Below are 25,181 nucleotides of genomic sequence, written 5' to 3'. Positions count from 1 at the left end.
GCTCCTGCAGGAGGATGAAATTCCATCAATCGATTCTGGTTTGAAATGATGGAGCTGAAAAATTCATGGCAATAATTCCATAAAATCTGCAATTACTCCATCTGCCAAGTAAGAAATGGAGGATTTTTCATGTATGTTTTTCTCCTGAAAATTCCAATTTGGGAGAAAATACCAATTTGGGAGAAAATACGAATTTTGCCCCTGCAGCAGGATGAAATTCCATCAATCCATTCTGGTTGGAAATGATGGAGCTGCAAAATTCATGGCAATAATTCCATAAAAACTGCAATTACTCCATCTGCCAAGTAAGAAATGGAGGATTTCTCATGTATGGATTTTTCACATATGTTTTTCTCCTGAAAATTCCAATTTGGGAGAAAATATCCATTTGGGAGAAAATACCAATTTGGGAGAAAATACCAATTTTGCCCCTGCAGCAGGATGAAATTCCATCAATCCATTCTGGTTTGAAATGATGGAGCTGGAAAATCCATGGCAATAATTCCATTAAAACTGCAATTGCTCCATCCTGCCAAGGGAGAATTGGAGGATTTTTCATGTATGGATTTTTCGTGTATGTTTTTCCTCCTGAAAATTCCAAATTTGTGAGAAAATATCCATTTGGGAGACATTACCAATTTTGAAGAAAATACCAATTTTGGAGAAATCACCAATTTTGCCCCTGCAGGAGGAGGAAATTCCATAAATCCATTCTGGTTGGAAATGATGGAGCTGGAAAATTCACAGCAATAACTCCATTAAAACTGCAATTGCTCCATCCTGCCAAGGGAGAAATTGAGGATTTTTCATGTATGGATTTTTCATGTATGTTTTTCCTCCTGAAAATTACAAATTTGGGAGAAAATATCCATTTGGGAGACAGTAACAGTTTTGGAGAAAATACCAATTTTGGGAGAAACCCAATTTTGCCCCTGCAGGAGGATGAAATTCCATCAATCCATTCTGGTTGGAAATGATGGAGCTGGAAAATCCATGGCAATAATTCCATTAAAACTGCAATTGCTCCATCTGCCAAGGGAGAAATGGAGGATTTTTCATATATGGATTTTTCACATATGTTTTGTCCTGAAAATTACAAATTTGGGAAAAAATATCCATTTTGGAGAAAATACCAATTTTGGAGAAAATACCAATTTTATCCTTGCAGGGGGATGAAATTCCATCAATCCATTCTGGTTGGAAATGATGGAGCTGGAAAATCCATGGCAATAATTCCATAAAAACAGCAATTGCTCCATCCTGCCAAGGGAGAAATGGAGGATTTTTCATGTATGGATTTTTCACGTATGTTTTTCTCCTGAAAATTACAAATTTGGGAGAAAATATCCATTTGGGAGACAGTAACAGTTTTGAAGAAAATACCAATTTTGCTCCTGCAGGAGGATGAAATTCCATAAATCCAGTGGGAAACTTCTGGTTTGAAATGATGGAGCTGGAAAATCCATGGCAATAATTCCATTAAAACTGCAATTGCTCCATCCTGCCAAGGGAGAAATTGAGGATTTTTCATATATGGATTTTTCACGTATGTTTTTATCCTGAAAATTACAAATTTGGGAGAAAATATCAATTTTGGAGAAAATTCCAATTTTATCCCTGCAGCAGGATGAAATTCCATCAATCGATTCTGGTTGGAAATGATGGAGCTGGAAAAATCCATGGCAATAATTCCATAAAATCTGCAATTGCTCCATCTGCCAAGGGAGAATTGGAGGATTTTTCCAGGCTGGCATCTCTCAAAAAATGAGATTTTTTTCCAAGGAAATTGTGGCTGCTCCATCCCTGGAATCGTTGGATGGGGCTTGGAGAAATTTGGGATAGTGGAAATGTTCCTGCCCACGGAATTGGAGGAGTTTTAGGTCCCTTCCCAGCCAAACCATTCCATGATTCCAAGATTTTTGCCAGGATCAAACCTTTTGGGAAGAGCTCCTGTCTGCTGGCTCCAGCTGTGCCTGGCAAAGAGCAACAATTAATGTCAATAATTAATATTTCAACTCAATATTTAGACATCTTCAGGTTTATAATGCGAAATTATCAGCTGAGCAGCAGCAGGAGGAATTTTTTTTTTTAAGAATGAAGAAATGAAATTGAGAATTTTTCTGAAAAATGGGGGAAATGGCAGAAACTTGTTAAAAAAGGAGAATTTTCTGCCTTCCTTGTCACCTTTGAGTCATTTCCTGAGGATTCTCTGTGGTTTTACGGTTGCACCACTGGATTCAAATAAGCTGGGTTTAGTTCAAGGCTTTTTTGCAGGGCGGGTTTAACTTTAGGTCTGGCTTAAGAAGCCACCGGAGCTGTTTGAGATGTTTGGCATCAGCACCCGAGCAGCGCCAGGGGTTCTAAAGCTGCAGGATGCCAAAAAAAGCATCCCAAAACCAAGAATAAATCAAGCCAAAAAGCAAAAATCTGAACTGGCTTGGGAGCACTGCATGAAGACCCCATGAGAAAGCACCAAAAATTCTCCTTCATGGGGTATTTTGGATTATTTTCACAATTTTTGATTATTATCATAATTTATTCTTGATTATCACAATTTATTTTTGATTGTTTTCACAATTTTTGGGACAGAATTAGCAAAATTAAAGGGGAAATTTAAAAAATGCCCTTCCATGGGGTATTTTTGATGATTTTTACCTTTTTTTTTGACAGGTGTGATAAAATTAAAGGGAAATAAGATAAAATTGGGCCTAAAATATAATAAAATAAAATAAAATTAAAAAATAAATAAAAATTTAAAATAAAATAAAATAAAATAAAATAAAACAAAACAAAATAAAATAAAACAAAATAAACTAAAATAAAACAAATTAAAATAAAACAAAATAAAAAACCAAAATAAAATAAAATAAAATAAAACAAATTAAAACAAAACAAAATAAAAATAAAAATAAAATAAAACAAAATAAAATAAAATAAATAAAACAAAATAAATAAAACAAAACAAAATAAAATGTAATAAAACAAAATAAAACAAAACAAAATAAAATAAAATAAAACAAAACAAAATAAAATAAAATAAAACTTGCTGTGAGATCTTAGAGATTAAAGGAGTTTTTCTTGAGCTGAGTGAAGAACTCCACCTTGGCAGTGGAGTGGAATAAAGTAAAAATTTGGGTTAAAAGGTCCAGATTTTGCATTTTATGCCTTTTTTTTTGACGCCTCTTTAGAGAAAACAGAGCAGAAATGGGGGGAGCAAATTTCTGCCCATTGAGCTGAGGAGCAGAAACCCCCAAATTTTGGAGAAAGTTGGAGAAATCACTGCCTCGTTGTCAAGATTGGCTCCAAAAATGGAAGGAGGAGACAGAAACGATGCCAAACTTTAGGAAATCAAGGGAAAGCAACCCAAATTCTGATGTCACAAATGACACGGGAGGAGACAGAAACGATGCCAAACTTTAGGAAATCAAGGGAAAGCAACCCAAATTCTGATGTCACAAATGACACGGGAGGCCGGTGAGGCCTTGGAATGGAATTCCCAGAGAAGCTGTGGTTGCCCCATCCCTGGAAGAGTCCAAGGTGAGGCTGGAAAAACCTGGGATGGTGGAAGGTGCCCACGGAAGAATTCCTGGAATGTGGAGCAAGGAGATTCCCACCCAAAGCATTCCGTGAGCATAAGGAAACAGGAGAAAAATCAGCATTTCCACGGTAATAAATAACACAAAAGCAGAGAAATTCAGCTTTTCCGTGAGTTTCTGGGATTACCCCAGGGCAGGAGAAGGATCCTCTCTGGTGTTTGCAGGTTGTGGCCTCAGCTGGGCTCCTGGCACTGCCCCACACAGTCAATAATTAATAAATTGATTTGCTTTACCCTGATGTCATCAGGAACTGCTGCTCCCACCTCCCGCGTGAGTCATTCCATCGCAACTCCTCTCCTCCACGGAGCGACCGACGGAATAATTCCGATTTCGTTCTGAATAAAAGAGGGAAATAAAACTCCAAATGACTTCTTTAAACTCACATTGAAGTACCCCAGAACCTTATGAGTCAAGGTTTCAAAGAAGCCAACCTAAAGCCTTGCCAGGAACCGGGTCCCCACCAGGGTGACGTCATGGGCTTGGCTTGTCACCGCCCGAAAAAGTCATGAGGCACCAAAAAGGGACAGAGGAACTCCACTTCAAAATGGGCTCTGACCTCCAGTTCCTCCCCTCAGCAAAATGAACAAAATAATTAAAGCTGGAAAAGATTTTTAGGATGATCCAGTCCGAACCATCAGAAGCGCTGCTGACGAAATTCCTTTGAATTCTCTGCTCTTCTAAGCACTAAAAAAGGAGATGAAATTCTACATTTCCCCACCAGAAGTAGCCCCCAACACTAAAATACTTGGATTTCATTGGGACAGTGACTGGATGATCCTACTGGAGGTGGAAACTTGGATGTTCTGACTGCAGATCTGCTCTTGAGATGCCCCAGAACCACAGAGACCTCTTCACTCCTCTTAGGTCAAGGCTGTGGATTTGTCCCCCTCTAAGGGCAAGCAGGAACATATTTCTGTCTCGGCAAGAATTCCAGGTTTTTATCTGCCAGAAGGAGCTAGAAAAACCCACGAATCTTGCAGATTTGCCGTGATAAATGCTAAAAATAAATAAATAAATAAATAAATAAATATATAAAAACCGCTACAAGTGGTGCCCTGCCCCAACAAAAAAAAAAGTCACTTTTTCTCCCCCCAACTTCATTTTTTTCACCGGGCAGCAGCACTTTGCACTCTGCTGCTGCCGTGGCAAATTCTTAAGGTGGGTGAAATATCCATAAGGGCACGTTCCTGGCTTATTTGGCTAATAAGTGACTCATAAATGACTTGGCCCATTGTTGTTCCTTATGTTTTAATTTGTTTGCCAATCTTTCCTGCAAAGATCAGCAGAGCTGAAGCTCAGCCTGGGCTCTGAGCATCAAGACTGCTCAGCAAGGATCAGCAATCAGCCTCTCTGTACATTTATTATGGATTCAGCACCATGGATCTCGTTGCCAAGTGGAATCCCCTCCAAGACTCCTTGCTCAGCCAAACACAACCTTTGCCCCAGCGTTCAGGACGGGGTGTTCCTAAATCCTCTTGTGTAAGAGGTTGGGCAAGTCCAGATCTCCCTGTTCCCTGCTCCAAACTCGATTGCAACATTCGCCGTTGGATGTGTTTTTGGTGTTTCTGCCAAGCCTGGTGAAGCCTAAAAATGATCCTCGGCTCCTTCTGTTCCATGTAGGGTTCAATACTGGGGGGAGGCAACTCAGAACCATCACGAGGGACTTTAAGGAGCCCCTCAGCCCCTTCCCTCAGAGCCTTTTACCATCACTTTCTACCTGTGGTTTGCCTCAGTTTCTCATTTTGGATCTTCCCTCAGTCCCCTTCCTCTCATTCCTTGTTTTCCTTCATTGTTTCTTGTTCTTTCTTTCCCTCACCCCTCACATCATTCCTTAAACCCCTTCCCTCACTTCAGTCCTTCCCCCTCAGAGCCTTCCCTCAATCCCCCCAAAATCCTTCCCTGATCTTCTCAGCCCCTCATTTTGGCTCTTCCCTCAGGACCTTCCCCATCATTTTCTATCTGTTCTGGCCCAGTGTTTTTCCTCAGTTTCTCATTTTGGCTCTTCGCTCAGCACCTTCCCCCATCTTTCTTCATCCATTCCATCCCCTTTCCTCACCTCCTCACCTAATTTCTGAGTCACTCACCCTCATTCCTTCAGTCTTCTCCTGCTCTGAGCCCATCTCTCACTTCAGTGCCTTCCCCAGAGCTTTGTTTTGGATCTGTCCTCATTCCCTCACCCCTCACATCATTCCTTAAATCCCTTTTTTCACCTCAGGCCTTCCCCCTCAGAGTCTTTCCTCAATCTCCCCAAAATCCTTCCCTGATCCCCTCAGCCCCTCATTTTGGCTCTTCCCTCAGGGCCTTTCCCCATAATTTTTTATCTGTTCTAGCCCAGTGTTTTTCCCCAGCCCCTCATTTTGGGTCTTCCCTCAGACCTCTTCCTCTTGTTCCTTGTTTTCCTCACCCCTCACATCATTCCCTGAGCCCCTTCCTTCACCTCAATTCTTCCCCCTCACAGCCTTCCCTCAATCCCCCCAAAACCCCTTCCCTGATCCACTCAGTCCCTTCCCTCAGGGCCTTTCTCCCATATTTCTTTATCCATTCCATCCCCTTCCCTCACCTCCTCACTCCATTTCTGTGTCACTCACCCTCATCCCCTCAGTCTTCTTCCCTCACTTCAGTGCCTTGCACAGAGCTTTGGTTTGGGTCTTTTGTCATTCCCTCACATCATTCCTGAAACCCCTTCCTTCACCTCAGGCCTTCCCCTTCAGTGTTTTTCCTTAGCCCCACATTTTGTCTCTTCCCTCAGGGCCTTTCCCCATCATTTTTAATCTGTTTTGGCCCAGTGTTTTTTCTCAGTTTCTCATTTTGGATCTTCTTTTACCTCAGTCCTTCTCCCTCAGAGCCTCCCCTCTATCCCCTTCCTGATCCCCTCAGCCCCTCATTCTGGCTCTTCCCTCAGGGCCTCCCCCCCATATTTCATTATCCTTTCTGTCCCCTTCCCTCATGTCCTCACCCCATTATTGTGTCCCTCACCTCAGTGCTTCCCTTCAACCCTCAGCCCCATCCCTGTTCCTGATGTCCCCTTGTCCCCCATGGATTGGGATACCCCCGAAGTCCCTCACAGGGTGGCTGCAGGCCACAAACACACACACACATGGAAATGGATGTCTAGGAAGAAAAATAAGATCAATAATTCCATTTTTCTGCACCATACGGAATCTGCCCAGATCAGCCCGGCAAGGAGAGAGATTTGTCCTTGAGTAGTTGTGGGAAGAGCTGACGTCAGGTATGGAGGGGCAGAGGGGATCAGGAAGGGGACTGAGATAAAATACTGAGGGAGAAGGACTGAGGGGAGGGAGGGGGGTCCGGCCATGATGCAAAGTGTGAGTGATTAAGGAAACAAATTTTGGGACTGAGGAAAGGCCCAAAACAAGGAACACAAAGGGAATATACTGAGTGGGAAAGACTGAGGTGAGAAAAGGAGCTCTGGCCGTGATGTGAGGGGACAAGGGAAGGAGTTTGGGGACTGACAGAAGGTCCAAAACATGGCTCTGGGGAAGGCACTGAGATGAGAGCTCAAAGCAGAAGAATGAGGGAAGAGGCAGTGGGGAGAGCTGAACAAACATTGAATTGGTCAGAAAGGGAATTGGGGAAAGCTGAGGGAAGACCCAAAAGACAGAAAACTCTGATGGGGAAGGGCTGAGGAGGAGAAAAGGGTCTCTCCCCATGCTGTGAGGGGATGAGGGAAGGGGCAGCGGGAAGACCTGAAATCAGGCATGGAGAGGCTGAGATGATCGAGGAGGAGGAGAGGGCAAGACTGGGGCGAGACCCGCACCAACTGCAAACACTGATGGCCGAGCCAGGAGCCGACAACGAGGGACAGCGCCGAGGACGGAAGACGACAAGCCGGCTACGGGCAGCCAGGGCCGGTGACCGCGGGAAGAGGAAAACCCGCGGGCGGCCCCTCGCTGTCTTTCCGGTTCAGTTTTCACTTTCTGTTTTTTTCCCCGCCGCTCCCGCCCCTCGTCCCCTCCTTCCCTCCTTCCCTCCCTCCCTCTCTCTCTCCCTCCTCCCCCGCCCGCTCCGTCCTTCCACTTCCTGGGGCCGGCGGATGGCGGCGGCCGCCCCGCGCCGCCTCATGCCGCCGGCCCGGTAGCGGCGCCGCGCCGGGGGCCGGGCGGGGCGGCCATGAGGGCGGCCTGAGGGACGGCCCCGAGCGAGCCCCGGCCATGGGCGAGAGGCGGCGCGGGGAGAGCGGCGAGCCGGGCACGGGTAAGCGGGGCCGGGGGGTGAGGGCGGGCGGCTCCATCGCGCCCTTCCCTGCGAGTTGGGCGGTGGTTACCGGCTCCATGCCGCTCTTCCTTGAGGGAGGGAAGGGCGACCGGCTCCATCCCTCTCTTCCCTGGGAGAAGGCAAAGCGAGAGGCTTCATTCCGCTCTTCCCTAGGAGGGGGGAATAACTGGCTCCGTGCCGCTGTTCCTTTGGAGAGGGGAAGGCGACCGGCTCCATCGTGCCCTTCCTTAAGGAGAAGAGAGTTGCTAGCTCCATCCCATTCTTCCTTAAGGAAAGAAGGGTTGCCGGCTCCAGCCCTTCCTTAAGGAGAGGAGGATTCCCGGCTGCATCCCGCCCTGCCCCGGGAGAAGTGTACGCGTGTAGGGGGGGCATTACTGGCTCCATCCCGCCCTTCTCTGGCAAGCAAAGGGTTACCGCTCCATCGCCCTTTTCCCCGGGGAAAAGACGATTTACCGGCTTCATCCCGCCCTTCGGCGGGGAGCAGAGCGTTTACCGGCTCCATCCTGCCCTTCCCTGGGTAAAAGAGGGTTCCCGGCTGCATCCCGCCCTTCCCTGGGGAGCACAGGAGCGGCCCCGCCGCCTTTGCCCCCTTCCCGTGCCCGGGGGAGGTCGGTGAGGCCCCGACCCCGAGCTCCTGGAAGCCTCGCACACGTAGGAACCAGATGGTTTTGAAATTCTCCGGCTCACCAGCGACACGTTGGCTTTTTCAAGTGGTTGATCCCAGGGCCTGAGCAGCTAGGAAAGTCACGGTGCTTTTTTGGACACACGTGCTGGGTGATGTGGGTGCCTTTCGGGAGTGGGATTTGGGAATAAAAACAGCGTGGATGGGTGCTGATCCTCTCCTGGAGGGCTCTCGGTCCCCCTTTGGAGAAGCTGCAGGGCTGAAATTTGGCCTTATAAGGGGAGAAAAATACGTTTGTTCTCTGGTCTTGCACAATTCTAATCCCAGATTGTCCTCGAATCATCCCACAGAGGTTTGGATTGCGGCAGAGCTTGCCCAGCTCTGGGTCTGCACTCCTGAAGGGAGGATAATCTGGGATAGATGAAACGAGCAGGAGGTTGGATGGCACAAAGAGAATTGGAAATCATGGTCCTTGCTCCATGGAAACCAAGTTTTTTTTCCTAAAAAACGTGCGTTCTGTGATGATCCAGAAGGATCCAGAATGGTGCAGGAGGTGCTCTGCTTTTTTTGGGCTGCTCAAGTCAGAACATAAAATTAATGGATTTACCCCAAGTCTTTGATAAAATGGATATTTCTTAGTGCAGCTCCAAGCTCCTTTTGGTTTTTATAAAACACGGGGTTTTGCTGTGGTCGAGTCTGGAAATCACTGCTCTAGAAGGAATTTTTTTATATAAATTCTGTTGTAACTGAAATGTCTGATTTCACAGAAATCGTTTTCCAGCCAAAAAAAAAATATTATCAGAGCATTTCAGAAACTCTTATCTCCTCTGTAAGAATTGTGATTAATTACAATTAATTGCCTTGCACCACAGGCTGTTAGGTAGCTGTGAAATGGATTTAAATATATAATTTGCTTTATTTCTTTTTAGTGTTCCTTTTAAACCTGCAGTTTTTGGCAACAGCAGAGCCAGCTTGAATATTCCCCATTCCCAGATCTTCACCCTCAGTATTCCTTCAAATCCCACCTTGGGATTTTCTTCCCCAAAGTCACCGATTCCTTGTTCTTGCTTAGAATCCCTTTGAGACCAGAAAGTGCAATGTTGATTTTTTTGGGGGATAAATTCAGGTTTTTTCCCAATCTGGAATATTTTTTTTTGACGGTGAGACCCCCCCCTAATTCTGAGGGAATCTTTGGATTTGAGTGCGTGGCTTTGGTTGTTTTTATTGGGAATTTTCAGGGTGTGATCTCCCCAGCCAGAGGATCCGTAGGGAATGTGGTTGGAGGATTTGTTTTGATTTTTTTTCCCTTTTCCCAAAAGGAATTTCTCTGCCTCAGGGAGATTTGTTCCTGACACTGCTGCTCTCTCAGCTCCGTGGAAAATCACTGAACTGGCTGATTTTGCAAACAAAATGTTGCTTTTTTTTGTTGTCCAAGTGCCAGAATTCCTGTGCTGGTGACTTGGGAAGAGCCAGGTGTCACCTGAGGGAAGCCCCAGCCCTGGGTGAGGTGACAGAATTGGAGTTTTGGGATAAAAACTCCTGATTTTTATCAATTAATGCGTGAAACGTGTAAAAACCACATTTTGAATTTGCTGGGCAGCTGAAAGGAGCAGGAGGGAGGTTGTAAAATCCAAGAGATTGCTCTTGGAAGGATTTTAGCTGGAGGATTCCTACCCTGAGGAGTTTTTTCATCACAGTGAGATGGATGTGGCTTTGTCCAGCCAGGAATGGGGACCTGTCCTTTTCCAGAGGGAAAATTCCAACTCCTCATCCAGCCTGAACCTCTTAAGGAGTTTTTTTTCCCCCCGTTAATTTTTCCATCTGCTGGTGCAGCAAGCGAGGCTCCATCATTTCTCCTCCCCCCGGGGCTGGATTTTTCCAGCTTTTCCCTCCTGGATGAAACATTTCCTTTGGAATTCTTTTGTTGGAGCCAAACAAAAGAACAGAAGGAACCAAATTCCGGGTGGGAATTTGGGAACACCCGGATTTGCTGCAATTTCCGATGACACACCGAGGGTTTTTTTTTTTTTGAACGTGATGCAGGAGCATCACTTTCCCTTCCCATGAGGAAACTGCTAAAATTCCCTGTCCATCCAGTGGGGTTTGGATTTTGCTGTGAGATCAAATCTGAGCTCTCTGAAGGTTGCAGAGTGCCCTGAAAAGATGCCAGGAATTGCCTGCAGCGCCTAAACCCCATCCACATAAATCAAATCCTGCCAGGCCCTAAAAAACATCTGCAGCCTCCACATCCTCATTCCTTTTCCTTGGAGAAATGGTCCCCAAAATCCAACCCAAACCTCCCCTGGCACAGCTGGAGGCCAGAAAGGGGATCAAGAATGGGATCAGGGAATGCTGAGCTGCCCCAGAGCATGGAGTTCCCAGCTGGAATCAGCCCTGGGTGGTTGGGAAAAAATTGGGAAAAAAAAAATTGGAAAAAAAAAGAAAGGGAATCCAATCCAGCCCCTGTGTTTGCTTAGGAACAACCACCTGGGCTCACCGAGGTAAAATCAGCAAAAGGAATGATCCCACCCCAAAGCAGGACGTAATTCCCGAGTTTGGGGCCAGGGAGGGTTCAGTTAGGAACGTGGAGCTGCGTGCTGAAAACTGCTGGAAATTCCATTTCCTGAGGAAAAGGTGGAATCTTTGCAGTCGTGGATTGGTTTTTATTCCTCATCTGCAGTGTCCTGGGGCAAGACCTCCAGGAAGCGCACGGAAACGTCAGGCCAGTTTATTCCAGAGGGTTTGTTGTGATCCCAACCCATCCCATTCCCAGCATCAGCCTGGAAAACGTGGAAAATCCCGCTTCTTTTGGGGTGAGGTTGGATCCGTTATCCCGTGGCAGCTTCAGCCACCAGCACATCCAGGGTTAAAATAATTCCCTGTGTCCTGGGGTGGAGAAAAGCTGGGAAAGTGGAATTCCAGAGCTGGAAAAAGCCCTCAGAGATCCAATCCAGCCGTTCCCAAGGCCACCACTGATGTCCCCACGTGTCACTTCCAGCTTTTAAATCCCTCCAGTGTCCTGGGCAACCTCTTCCCATGCTTTTTAGGGGGGAAATTTTCCCTGATATCCAGTTTTTCCTGAAATTTCTGTTGTTCCCAGTCCACTCAGCAAACAGTTCCCAGCAGTGGCATCAGCTGGAGAAGGAAAATCCCTGGATCTCAGCTGGAGAAGGAAAAAAAATCTCTGGATCAGCCAGGGAGAGACTCTGGATTTTTCCAGAAGATCTCCCACAGGGAAGGAAGGAAATTGGGATAGGAGGAATTAAACCCCAAAAGAATTTGGGAAAGATGATCCCAAGGAACCTCTGGAAGAACACAAACTGGTTTTTGGGATGATTGTGGCAAGATAAAAAGCTCCTGGATTTATCCCAAATTTCGGTGTAAATCCGCAGTGGGATGTGGTGGTGCCAGAGCTGATCCTGCTGGTGATACCCAATATTCCAGCTCATTCCAGACTTGGGATCAAGCCAGGAAAATTGCTGGATTTTTGGCATTTTGAGGAAATTTTGAGGATTTAACAGCATCCAAGTGCCTGCAGTGAACGCTACTCAAATTTTAAGGTTAAAAAATGTAAAAGCCTGGAGTTTTCCTCCTGAGCTGGGAAAACTCCTTCGGAAGTTGCTGAGTGCTGAGGCCATCCAGAGATCCCAGAAAACGGGATGAGCCAAAGGAGCATCCTGCATTTTGGAAGTGCATGGCCTCAGCTGGGCCGGGGGAGGTTTGGATTGGATTTTGGGGACCATTTCCCCATGGGAAAGGTGCTCGGGCATTGGAAGTGCCCAGGGCGGGGTGCAGTCCCCATTCCTGGGGGGATTTCCCCGTGGATGTGGCACCTGGGGACACGGGTGACCCTGGCAGTGCTGGAATGGTGGCATTCCACCCTAGGAATCTTTGCCAGCCCCAAGGATTGCCTGGCTCTGCTCACCCTGCCCAGGAGAAGGAGCAGGGAGCAGCAGATGAGCGGAATGGCGAGGAATTCCATCTTTCCCTGGAGCGTGGGTTGTGCCCAGCAGGGAGGGAAAGCTCAGCACTGCCTGGACTGGAGCTGCTTTTGGGAGCTGCAGCAGCGCCGGGATGAATTCTGTGCTGGAAGGGTGGGAATTCAGCAGGGCCAGCTGGGAATGCCCCAGGGTTTCAGGGATCATCAATCCCCCTGGACCTTCCAGTCCCGTGCCATCCCTGCTGTGACCCCACTCCTGGAGTGTGCTCCATGGATCCAGCGCCATTCCCACGTTTCTCATTCCCTCAGTGCCATTCCCAAGTTTCTCATTCTCTCAGTGCCATTCCCAAGTTTCTCATTCCCTCAGTGCCATTCCCAAGTCTCTCAGTTTCCCTCAGTGCCATTCCCAGGTTTCTCATTCCCTCAGTGCCATTCCCAAGTTTCTCATTCTCTCATTGCCATTCCCAAGTTTCTCATTCCCTCCATGCCATTCCCAGGTTCCTCATTCCCAGAGTTTTTCACCATGGATCCAGTGCCATTCCCAAGTCTCTCAGTTTCCCTCAGTGCCATTCCCAGGTTTCTGTTTCCCCAAGTTTCCCCCCGTGGATCCAGCACCATTCCCAGTTTCCCATTCCCAGTTTTCCTGTGGATCCGGTGCCATTCCCAAGTTTCCCATTCCCAGGTTTCCCGTTCCCGTGGATCTGATACCATTCCCAAGGTTTTCCCGTTCCCAGCTTTCCCATGGATCCAGTGCCATTCCCAGCTTTCCCATTCCCAGTTTCCCATTCCCGGTTTCCCATTCCTGTGGATCCGGTGCCATTCCCGGTTTCCCATTCCCAGTTTCCCATTCCCAGTTTTCCCGTGGATCTGGTGCAATTCCCAGTTTCCCATTCCCAGTTTCTCATTCCCAGTTTCCCATTCCCAGTTTTCCCATGGTTCCAGTGCCATTCCCGGTTTCCCATTCCCAGTTTTCCCGTGGATCCGGTGCCATTCCCGGTTTCCCATTCCCGGTTTCCCATTCCCAGTTTTCCCGTGGATCGGGTGCCATTCCCAGTTTTCCCGTGGATCCAGTTTCCCATTCCCAGTTTTCCTGTGGATCCGGTGCCATTCCCAGTTTTCCCGTGGATCGGGCACCATTCCCAGTTTCCCATTCCCATGGATCCGGTGCCATTCCCGGTTTCCCATTCCCAGTTTCCCATTCCCAGTTTTCCCGTGGATCCGGTGCCATTCCCAGGTCTCACTTTCACTTTCCCTTCTGCCGTGGCCGCTTTCACTTTCCCCGTGCCCCTGGCGTGTTCCAGGATTTGGGATTCTTTTCCTGGGAATTTTTTTCCTTAGGGATGGAATTTCCCCTCAGCCCAGGAGGGAACTGAGGGGTGCTCCGCTTGGGCTCAGTTTCCTCTCATTAATTAATTCATTAATTAATTAATTTCTAAATTATTTCCCCCCTTTCTGCATTTTCCTTTTGAAGCTGCATTGAGGAGCGATCGCCCGCAAAATTCCCAGATTTTTCGTTGTATTCCCAAGAGTTTTCCACATTTTTTTTTAACTTTCATCCCTAAAAATATTTTATATTTTCCAAAAGAAGCGACGGTGCTCCGGCAAAAAAGAATCTTTAAAAAAATAAAGAGCTTGTGGTGGATCCTGTGAGCCGGGCTGGGATTTAAAATGCAGTGACATTCCAAATTTAACATTTTATTGAAAGTTTGATTTAATTTTTATTTAAAATTTGATTTAAATTTTCCGTTTTCTGAGGAAAAATGCAGGAAAAACGAGCAAAATGGACTTCTAAATGTAAAATGTTATTTAATTTTAATTTAAATTTTATGATTTCTGGGGGGAAATGCAGGAAAAATGAGCAAAATCAACTTTTAAATTTAAAATTTGATTTAAATTTTATTTAAATTTTCCATTTTCTGTGTGCTTCCTTAAGGATGCAGGAAACACAGGGAAAAAATGCAGGAAAAACAAGCAAAATGGACTTTAAATGTAAAATGTTATTTAATTTTTATTTAAATTTTATGTTTTCTGGGGAAAAATGCAGGAAAAACGAGCAAAATGGACTTCTAAATTGAAAATTTTATTTAATTTTTATTTGAATTTTATTTAAATTTTCCATTTTCTGGGGAAGAATGCAGGAAAAACGAGCAAAATCAACTTAAATTTAAAACTTGATTTAAATTTTCCATTTTCTGGGTGCTTCCTTGAGGATGCAGGAAACACGGGGAAAAATGCAGGAAAAACAAACAAAATGAACTTCTAAATGGAAAATGTAATTTAATTTTCATCGATTTATAATTTCTAATTCAATATTGATTTATTCATTTTTAAATGATGAATTCATAAATATTCCTAATATTCCCATTTTTCCCCGGGATTCCCCCTGGATCCTGAGAAGCCATTCTGGCAATTCCCAGCTGGAATATTTCCCTTTTTTCTTGCACACCCCATCCTGAATTCCCACATTGATCTGGCAGTTCCCACCTGGAATATTCCCTGTTTTCCCATCCCTGAATCCCCCCAGTGCTCTGGGAATTCCCAGCTGGAATATTCCCATTTTCCCCCAGGATTCCCCCAGGATCCCGAGGGGCAGAGTTCCCTGTTGCAGCAATTCCCACCTGGAATAGTCCCCTTTTTCCATCCTGAATCCCCACATTGATTTGGCAATTCCCAATATTCCCAATATTCCCAATATTCCCAGGATTCCCGCAGGATCCCGAGGAGCAGGGCTGTTCCCTGTTGCAGCCATTCCCAGCTGCAATATTCCCAATATTCCCAATGTTCCCAGGATTCCCGCAGGATCCCGAGGAGCAGGGCTGTTCCCTGTTGCAGCCATTCCCAGCTGCAATATTCCCAATATTCCCAATGTTCCCAGGATTCCCGCAGGATCCCGAGGAGCAGGGCTGTTCCCTGTTGCAGCGGGCCGTGGCGGTGCTGCACAGCTCCTCCCTGCACTCCGGCTCCCAGCACGGCTTCCAGTACAGCAGCGCCATCCTGGTGGAAAATGAGCTTTTCCTGAGCGAGGTAGGCCTGCCATCCCGGGAAAAATGGGATTTTCTGGGAGCTGCACCCCTCTGGGAATGCTGATTTATTGCCAGCTCTGTTTCCTTTCCCTCTTGAAATTCCCAACTTTTTTTTTCCTCCCATCCTTGCACTTCCGTCCCCGTCAGGAATAAACACATAAACGATCCACGCAGCCAATGGTGCTCAAAATTCCTGGAGCCTTGGGAATTCCAGAATTCCTTTGGAACCGGGGGGATTCCCTTCCATGGGTTGCTTTTCTGCTGAGTGACCTCAAGGCAGATTTTTGGGATGTCTCTGTCTCCACTTTTCCTTTTATCTTTTTCCAGCTGGCTGGACTTTTAAAAGTCCTTTCATTCCATTCCCGCTTTCAAAATCCCCACATTCCCGCTTTCAAAATCCCCACATTCCCGCTTTCAAAATCCCCACATTCCCGCTTTCAAAATCCCTTCATTCCCCTTTTCAAAATCCCTTCGTTCCCACTTTCAAAGTCCTCACATTCTCACTTTTCAAATCTCCACATTGCCACTTTTCAAAGCCCTTCATCCCCACATTCCCACTTTCAAAATCCCCTCATTCCCATTTTTCAAATCCCTTCATTCCTGCTTTTCAAATCCCTTCATCCCATTCCCACTTTTCAAATCCCTTCATTCCTATTTTCAAAATCCCTTCATCCCTTCATTCCCGCTTTCAAAATCCCTTCATTCCTACTTTTCAAATCCCCACATTCCCACTTTTCAAATCCCCACATTCCCACTTTTCAAATCCCCACATTCCCACTTTTCAAATCCCCACATTCCCACTTCTCAAATCTCCACATTCCCACTTCTCAAATCTCCACATTCCCACTTTTCAAATCCCCTCATTCCCACTTTTCAAATCCCTTCATCCCTTCATTCCCATTTCCAAATCCCCATTCCCATTTCCAAATCCCCATTCCCATTTTTCAAATCCCACATTCCCGCTTTTCAAATTCCCCTAATGCCCACTTTCAAAATCCCTTCATTCCCACTTTTGAATCCCTTCAAAATCTGATTTTAAGTTCCTTTCATCCCCACATTCCCATTTCCCAGTCCCCTCCTCCCATCCCCACTGCTGCATTTTCATTTTCCTGTTGCTGCTGTGTTCCATTTTCCTCACACCTCAATTTTTTTGGGATTGCAGGGCTCAGGAATCAAACCCCTTCCAGCTCTGCTGGGCCAGATTACTTTTTCCCCTAATCCTGATTTAAAAAAAAGCGGGAAGCGAATTTTTTTTCTGGTCTCAGCATCCCCTGAGGCCAAAATGTTGGGATTTTTTCCCAGCTCCCTTCATTCCCACTTCTAAAATCCCTTCATTCCCATTTCCAAATCCCCATTCTCACTTTCAAAATCCCTTTGTTCCCACTTTTCAAATTTCCACATTCCCACTTTTCAAATCCCTTCATCCCACATTCCCATTTCCCAATCCCACATTCCCTTTTCCCAATCCCCTCCTCCCATCCCCACTGCTGCATTTTCATTTTCCTGTTGCTGCTGTGTTCCATTTTCCTCACACTTCAATTTTTTGGGATGGCAGGGCTCAGGAATCAAACCCCATCCAGCTCTGCTGGGCCAGATTACTTTTTCCCCTAATCCTGATTAAAAGAAAAAGCAGGAAGCGAATTTTTTTCTGGTCTCAGCATCCCCTGAGGCCAAAATGTTGGGATTTTTTTACAGCTCCCTTCATTCCCACTTCTAAAATCCCTTCCTTCCCATTCCCACTTCTAAAATCCCTTCATTCCCATTTCCAAATCCCCATTCTCACTTTTAAAATCCCTTTGTTCCCACTTTTCAAATTTCCACATTCCCACTTCTAAAATCCCTTCATCTCCACATTCCCATTTCCCAGTCCCACATTCCCATTTCCCAATCCCACATTCCCTTTTCCCAATCCCCTCCTCCCATCCCCACTGCTGCATTTTCATTTTCCTGTTGCTGCTGTGTTCCATTTTCCTCACACCTCAATTTTTTGGGATGGCAGGGCTCAGGAATCAAACCCCATCCAGCTGTTATTCCAGCTCTGCTGGGCCAAATTACTTTTCCCCCTAATCCTGATTTTAAAAAAAAGCGGGAAGCGAATTTTTTTCTGGGCTCAGCATCCCCTGAGGCCAAAATGTTGGGATTTTTTCCCAGCTCCCTTCATTCCCACTTCTAAAATCCCTTCATTCCCGTTCCCACTTCTAAAATCCCTTCATTCCCATTTCCAAATCCCCATTCTCACTTTCAAAATCCCTTTGTTCCCACTTTTCAAATTTCCACATTCCCACTTCTAAAATCCCTTCATCCCTTCATTCCCATTTCCCAGTCCCACATTCCCATTTCCCAATCCCACATTCCCGTTTCCCAATCCCACATTCCCGTTTCCCAATCCCACATTCCCATTTCCCAATCCCACATTCCCATTTCCCAATCCCACATTCCCGTTTCCCAACCCCACATTCCCGTTTCCCAATCCCCTCCTCCCATCCCCACTGCTGCATTTTCATTTTCCTGTTGCTGCTGTGTTCCATTTTCCTCACACCTCAATTTTTTGGGATTGCAGGGCTCAGGAATCAAACCCCTTCCAGCTCTGCTGGGCCAGATTACTTTTCCCCCTAATCCTGATTAAAAGAAAAAGTGGGAAACGAATTTTTTTCTGGGCTCAGCATCCCCTGAGGCCAAAATGTTGGGATTTCTTTGCAGCTCCCTTCATTCCCACTTCTAAAATCCCTTCATTCCCGTTCCCACTTCTAAAATCCCTTCATTCCCATTTCCAAATCCCCATTCTCACTTTCAAAATCCCTTTGTTCCCACTTTTCAAATCTCCACATTCCCACTTCTAAAATCCCTTCATCCCTTCATTCCCATTTCCACATTCCCATTTCCCAATCCCCTTCTCCCATCCCCACTGCTGCATTTTCATTTTCCTGTTCCATTTTCCTCACACGTCAATTTTTTGGGATTGCAGGGCTCAGGAATCAAACCCCTTCCAGCTCTGCTGGGCCAGATTACTTTTCCCTCTAATCCTGATTAAAAAAAAAGCGGGAAGTGAATTTTTTTCTGGGCTCAGCATCCCCTGATGCCGAAATGTTGGGATTTGTTTGCAGCTCCGAGCTTTCGCGCGAGCCAAGGCGGCCGCGGGATACAGCCAGGAGGAGCTGCAGGAGACCTTCGCCTTCCTGCTCTTTGACAAGGAGGAGGAGGTGACCTGCAGGGACATTCCCGAGGGAATGTGGGACCCACGAGATCTGCTGGGGCAATTCCCGGGGGAATTCCTGCTGGGAAAAGCTCTGGGAGCGGCTGCTGGGGCTTTGGGGATGGGTCTGAGGGGAGAAAAGGGAATTTTCCTTGGTGCCACTGGGATTACGTGGGAATATTTGGAATTCCTTGGGATTATTTGCAATAATTTGGCATTATTTATTTGGCTCCTGGAGGGTTTTAGGGATGGATCTGATGGGAGAAAAAGGAATTTTCCTTGGTGCCTCTGGGATTACTAGGGAATATTAGGAATTCTTATTGGAATTCTTATTGGAATTCTTATTGGAATTCTTATTGGAATTCTTATTGGAATTATTTGGGGTTCTTTGGCTCCTGGGGGGTTTTAGGGATGGGTCTGATGGGAGAAAAAGGAATTTTCCTTGGTGCCAGTGGCATTCTTTGGGAATATTTGGAATTCTTTGGGAATATTTGGGATTCTTTGGGAATATTTGGAATTCTTTGGGAATATTTGGAATTATTTGCAATTATTTGCGATTATTTGGCATTATTTATTTGGCTCCTGGAGGTTTTTAGGGATTGGTCTGATGGGAGAAAAGGGAATTTCCTTGGTGCCACTGGGATTACTTGGGAATATTTGGAATTCCTATTGGAATTCCTATTGGAATTCCTATTGGAATTCTTATTGGAATTCTTATTGGAATTCTTATTTGGATTCATATTGGAATTCTTATTTGGGGTTCTTTGGGATTCTTTGGCTCTTGGGGGCTTTTAGGGATGGGTCTGATGGGAGAAAAGGGAATTTTCCTTGGTGCCAGTGGAATTATTCAGAATTATTTGGAATTACTTGGAATTCCTCATTTCCTGGGAATATTCATCATTTCTCATTTCCTGGGAATATTTCCGATTTCCTGGGAATATTAACACCCTTTATCACCCAATAACCCCTTTCCTGGGAATATTTCTCATTTCCTGGAGGTTAATCCTGGAAAAAAGGTGGGAAGAGAGGAATTTTCCTGTTGCCCTGCAGGCGCAGCGGGTGTGTCAGAGCGGGCTCCGCGTCAACAGCAGCAACATCTCCACCCTGGGGGACCCTGCCAAAGGTAAAATCCCACCTGGAGCAGCAAATTCCCTCTCTGGGAGTGAAACTCCTTCAAATTCCTTCCAAATTCCTATTCTGGGAATGGAATTCCTTCCAAATTCCTACTCTTGGAATGAAACTCCTTCAAATTCCTTCCAAATTCTTGTTCTGGGAATGAAACTCCTTCAAAATCCATCCAAATTCCCACTCTAAGAGTGAAACTCCTTCAAATTCCTTTCAAATTCCCTCTCTGGGAGTGAAACTCCTTCAAATTCCTTCCAAATTCCCACTCTGGGAATGAAACTCCTTCAAATTCCTTCCAAATTCTTATTCTGGGAATGAAATTCCTTCCAAATTCTCATTTCGGGAACAAAACTTCTTCAAAGCTCCTTCCAAATTCCCACTCTGATAATGAAATTCCTTCCAAATTCCCACTTTGGGAATGAAATTCCTTCCAAATTCCTACTCCGGGAATGAAACTCCTTCAAATTCCTTCCAAATTCCCACTTTGGGAATAAAATTCCTTCCAAATTCCCATTTCGGGAATGAAATTCCTTCCAAACTCCTTCCAATTTAGTTCTGGGAATGAAATTCCTTCCAAATTATTTCCAAATTCCTATTTTGGCAATTAAACTCCTTCAAATTCCTTCCAAATTCCCATTTTGGGAATGAAATTCCTTCAAATTCCCACTCTGGAAATAGAAACTCCTTCCAAATTCCCTTTTTTGGGAATAAAATTCCTTCCAAATTCCCATTTTGGGAATGAAATTCCTTCAAATTCCTTCCAAATTCCCACTTTGGGAATTAAACTCTTTTAAAATTCCCACTCTGGGAATAAAACTCCTTCAAAAGCCAAGGGAAGAGGTTGAAATTCCTGGGTTTTGCTGTAAAAATCCCTGGAAAATTCCCTTTTTTCTGCTCTTTCAGCCAGGTGAGGATGGGATTTTTCCCAGGGGATGGCAGCATTCCTTCAGCTCTTCATTTTCTGGGAATATGAACTGCCTTTATCACCCAAAATCTGGTTTGCTGGCAATATTTCTCATTTTTCTTGGAATATTTCTAATTTCCTGGGAATATTAACAACCTTTATCACCCAAGAACTGATTTTCTTGGAATACTCCTCTTTTTTTTTTGAATATCTCTCATTTTTTGGGAACATTTCTCATTTCTCTTGGAATATTTCCCATTTTCTTGGAATTTTTCTCATTTTTTGGGAATAATTCTAATTTTCATGGAATATTTCCCATTTCCTGGGAATACTCATTTTTGGGGGAATATTTCTGATTTTCTGCCCACATTTCCCATTTTCTGGGAATATTAACACCCTTTATCACCCAATAACTGATTTTTCTGGGAATATTCCAAAATTCCCCCCTTTTGCTGGCTCTTTACAGAGTTCTTTTGGGAATATCTTTCCCTGATAACAATTAATTCCCTATTTTTTTTGTTTTCCAGGGGTTTATATTTCCAAATATTCCGACTTCCTCCACCCCAGCCCTTGGCACCACGGCAAATCAGGATTTATTGTCATCTGTAAACTCATCAAGGTAAACCCCAAATCTTTTATTGCCTAGAAAGCAAACTCCAGAATCCAAATTTTCCTTGGAATTTCAGGAATTTTGGGAAGTTTAAGGATTTTTTTCCCTTCCTTCTCTCTCGAGCTGATTCCAAACCCGAACTCTTCACACTGGAAATTTCTCTTTTTATTTCTCTTTTTCTCTTTTTTTTTTTATGCTGCCCATCATTCTGGTGGGACGAAAAATCAAACTCCAATTTTCCCTTGGAATTTCAGGAATTTTGGGGAATTTGAGCATTTTTTCCCCCTTCCTGCTGATTCCAAACCCAAAGGCTGACATTGGAAATTTCTCTTTGAAATTGGAACTTTGAGATTTTGCTGCCCATAATTCTGATGGGATGGAAAATCAAACTCCAGAATCCAAGTTTTCCTTGGAATTTCAGGAATTTTGGGAAGTTTGTTGGGGTTTTTTTTCCCTCCTGCTGTGTGGATGGATTGCTGGGAAAAATTCTGTGGATTTTTGTGCTTTGGATCGATCTTGGGGATTAATTCCTTGGGTTTTCATCCTTGGGATGGATTTTTGATAATAATTCCTTAGATTTCCATCCTTAAAATGGATTTTTGGGAGGAGTGATTCCATGGATTTCCATCTTTTGGATGGATTTTTGGGAAGAATTCCACGGATTTCCATCCTTGGGATGGATTTTTGGGAATGATTCCATGGATTTCCATCCTTGGGATGGATTTTTGGGAACGATTCCATGGATTTCCATCCTTGGGATGGATTTTTGGGAACGATTCCATGGATTTCCATCACTGGGATGGATTTTTGGGATTGATTCCGTGGATTTCCATGCCTGGGATAGATTTTCAGGAATGATTCCATGGATTTCCATGCATGGGATGGATTTTCGGGAATGATTCCATGGATTTCCATGCTTGGGATGGATTTTCGGGATTGATTCCATGGATTTCCATCCTTGGGATGGATTTTTGGGATTGATTCCATGGATTCCCATCCTTGGGATGGATTTTTTGGGAATGATTCCATGGATTTCCGTGCCTGGGATGTGTTTTTGCTGCAGGGCAAGGTCAGAGCCATCCCTGAGAGCTCCCCCAGCAGCTGCACCTGCCCCTCGCCCGGCTACGACTGCCACGTGTCCAGCGGGAGCAGCCAGGTACCCCCCACGGCCCTTTGCCAGGGATTGCCCTTCTCCCGCTCCCCCATTCCATGGATTTCCCTTTCTCCCAGTCCCACATTCCATGATTCCCTGGTTTTTCCCAGTTTCCCATGGATTATTTCCCTGTGTTTCCTGTCAATTATTCCCTGTTTCCCATGGATGAATTCCCTGTGTTTCCCATGAATTCCCCGTTCCCCATGGATTATTCCCGGTATCCCATGGATGATCCCCTGTTAGTTCCCAAGGATTATTCCCAGTTTCCCATGAATTCCCTGTGTTTCCCCAGTACTATGAATACGAGGCGAGCAGGGTGAATTCCCAGTATCCCACGGATTATTCCCTGTTCCCCGTGGATTATTCCCATTCCCCATGGGTTATTCCCATTCCCCATGGATTAGTCCCAGTATCTCATGTATTATTCCCATTCCCCATGGATTATTCCCCATTCCCCATGGATTATTCCTATTCCCCGTGGATTATTTCCATTCCCCATGGATTAGTCCCAGTATTTTATGGATTATTCCCCATTCCCCTGGATTATCCCCAGTATCCCATGGTTTATCCCCAGTATCCCATGGATGATCCCCATTCCTCATGGATGATCCCCATTCCACATGGATGTTTCCCCGTTCCCCATGGATTATTCCCGTTCCCCATGGATCATCCCCATTCCCCATGGATCATCCCCATTCCCCATGGTTTATCCCCAGTATCCCATGGATGATCCCCATTCCTCATGGATGATCCCCATTCCACATGGATGTTTCCCCGTTCCCCATGGATTATTCCCGTTCTCCATGGATCATCCCCATTCCCCATGGATCATCCCCATTCCCCATGGTTTATCCCCAGTATCCCATGGATGATCCCCATTCCTCATGGATGATCCCCATTCCACATGGATGTTTCCCCGTTCCCCATGGATTATTCCCGTTCTCCATGGATCATCCCCATTCCCCATGGATCATCCCCATTCCCCATGGATTATCCCCAGTATCCCACGGGTGTTCCCTGTCTTTCCCAGTACTACGTGTACGAGGTCAGCGGGGTGAATTCCCCGTTCCCCGTGGATTATCCCCAGTATCCCACGGGTGTTCCCTGTCTTTCCCAGTACTACGTGTACGAGGTCAGCGGGGTGAATTCCCCGTTCCCCGTGGATTATCCCCAGTATCCCACGGGTGTTCCCTGTCTTTCCCAGTACTACGTGTACGAGGTCAGCGGGGTGAATTCCCCGTTCCCCATGGATTATCCCCAGTATCCCACGGGTGTTCCCTGTCTTTCCCAGTACTACGTGTACGAGGTCAGCGGGGTGAATTCCCCGTTCCCCGTGGATTATCCCCGGTATCCCACGGGTGTTCCCTGTCTTTCCCAGTACTACGTGTACGAGGTCAGCGGGGTGAATTCCCCGTTCCCCATGGATTATCCCCGGTATCCCACGGGTGTTCCCTGTCTTTCCCAGTACTACGTGTACGAGGTCAGCGGGGCGGGAGCTGCCGAGCGGCCGCGCCAGGTGTGTCCGTACGTGCTGCTGGCCTGCCAGTACCGCCCGCCCCGGGAGATGCCGGCGCCGGCCCCGCAGCACCCGTAAGGAGCCAGCAAAGCCCTTCTCTTCCCCTTCCATCCCTGAAATTCCTTTTGTTCCTTTTCCCACCTCTGAATATTTGCCTTTCGTTCCTTTTCCCATCTCTAATGTGCCTTTTATCCTTTTTCCATCTGTAAATATTCCTTTTTATTCCTTTTCCCATCTCTAAATATCCCCTTTTATCCTTTCCCATCTCTAAATATTCCCTTTTGTCCTTTTCCCATCTCTAAATATTCCCTTTTTATTCCTTTTCCCATCTCTAAGTATCCCTTTTTATTCCTTTTCCCATCTCTAAATATTCCTTTTTATTCCTTTTCCCATCTCTAAATATCCCTTTTTATTCCTTTTCCCATTTCTAAATATTCCCTTTTGTTTCTTTTCCATCTCTAATGTTCCTTTTAATCATTTTCCCATTTCTAAAATTCATTTTATTTTTTTTTCCTATCTAAAATTCCTTTTTTTTCTTTTCCAATCTCTAAAATCCCTTTTATTCCTTTTCCCATCTCTAAAATCCCTTTTATTCCTTTTCCCATCTCTAAAATCCCTTTTATTCCTTTTCCCATCTCTGAAATCCCTTTTCTTCCCTCTTTTCCCATCTCCAAAATTCCTTTTATTCCTTTTTCCATCTCTGAATTTTTTCCTTTTATTCATTTTCCATCTCTAAATATTCCTCTTATCCTTTTCCCATATCTAAATATTCCCTTTTTTGCTTTTCCTATCTCTAAACCCCTTTGCTTCCCTCTTTTCCCATCTCTAAAATTTCTTTTATTCCTTTTCCCATCTCTAAATATTCCTTTTTATTCCTTTTCCCATCTCTAAAATCCCTTTTATTCCTTTTCCCATCTCTGAATATTTTCTTTTTTTATTGATCTCTCTCCAGAGCAGAGCGGAACCACCAAGGTAAGAGCTGCTGGGTTTGGGGTTTTTGGGGTTTGGGGTTTTTGGGGTTTGGGGTTTTTGGGGTTGGGGTTTTTGGGGTTGGGGTTTTTGGGGTTGGGGTTTTTGGAGTTGGGGTTTTTGGGGTTGTGGTTGTTTGGGTTTCTGGTGTTTGGGTTTGGGGTCTTTAGGTTTGAGGTTGTGGTTTTTGGGATTGGGGCTTTTGGGGTTGTGGTTGTTGGTTTTAGGTTTGGGGTTTTTGGAGTTGGGGTTTTTGGGGTTGAGATTTTTGGGGTTTTGGTTGTTTGGGTTTTG

General features: G+C 45.3%; 2 protein-coding genes across 2 annotated transcripts in view; one reads left to right on the top strand and one right to left on the bottom strand.

Annotated features, from left to right (window-relative positions):
- LOC119708856 (ankyrin repeat domain-containing protein 16-like) overlaps positions 1 to 25,181 on the bottom strand; it is a 116,331-nt gene that overhangs the window by 39,164 nt on the left and 51,986 nt on the right. The gene's annotated exons all lie outside the window — the stretch shown is intronic.
- Positions 7,615 to 25,181, top strand: part of LOC119707933 — a 38,840-nt gene continuing 21,273 nt past the window's right edge. The window contains exons 1-8 of the mRNA XM_038153596.1: positions 7,615 to 7,811; positions 15,270 to 15,418; positions 18,522 to 18,617; positions 19,661 to 19,733; positions 21,167 to 21,258; positions 22,313 to 22,405; positions 23,433 to 23,992; positions 24,871 to 24,890. Of these exons, the coding sequence (XP_038009524.1) occupies positions 7,769 to 7,811; positions 15,270 to 15,418; positions 18,522 to 18,617; positions 19,661 to 19,733; positions 21,167 to 21,258; positions 22,313 to 22,405; positions 23,433 to 23,992; positions 24,871 to 24,890 (1,126 nt within the window). The 5' untranslated portion in view covers positions 7,615 to 7,768. The remainder of the gene's footprint in view (positions 7,812 to 15,269; positions 15,419 to 18,521; positions 18,618 to 19,660; positions 19,734 to 21,166; positions 21,259 to 22,312; positions 22,406 to 23,432; positions 23,993 to 24,870; positions 24,891 to 25,181) is intronic.

This window comes from Motacilla alba, chromosome 1A (genome assembly GCF_015832195.1).
Source record: "Motacilla alba alba isolate MOTALB_02 chromosome 1A, Motacilla_alba_V1.0_pri, whole genome shotgun sequence".
NCBI classification, from domain to species: Eukaryota; Metazoa; Chordata; class Aves; order Passeriformes; family Motacillidae; genus Motacilla; species Motacilla alba.
Note: the sequence above shows the minus strand (reverse complement) of the source record. Positions and strands in the feature narration are given on the sequence as shown.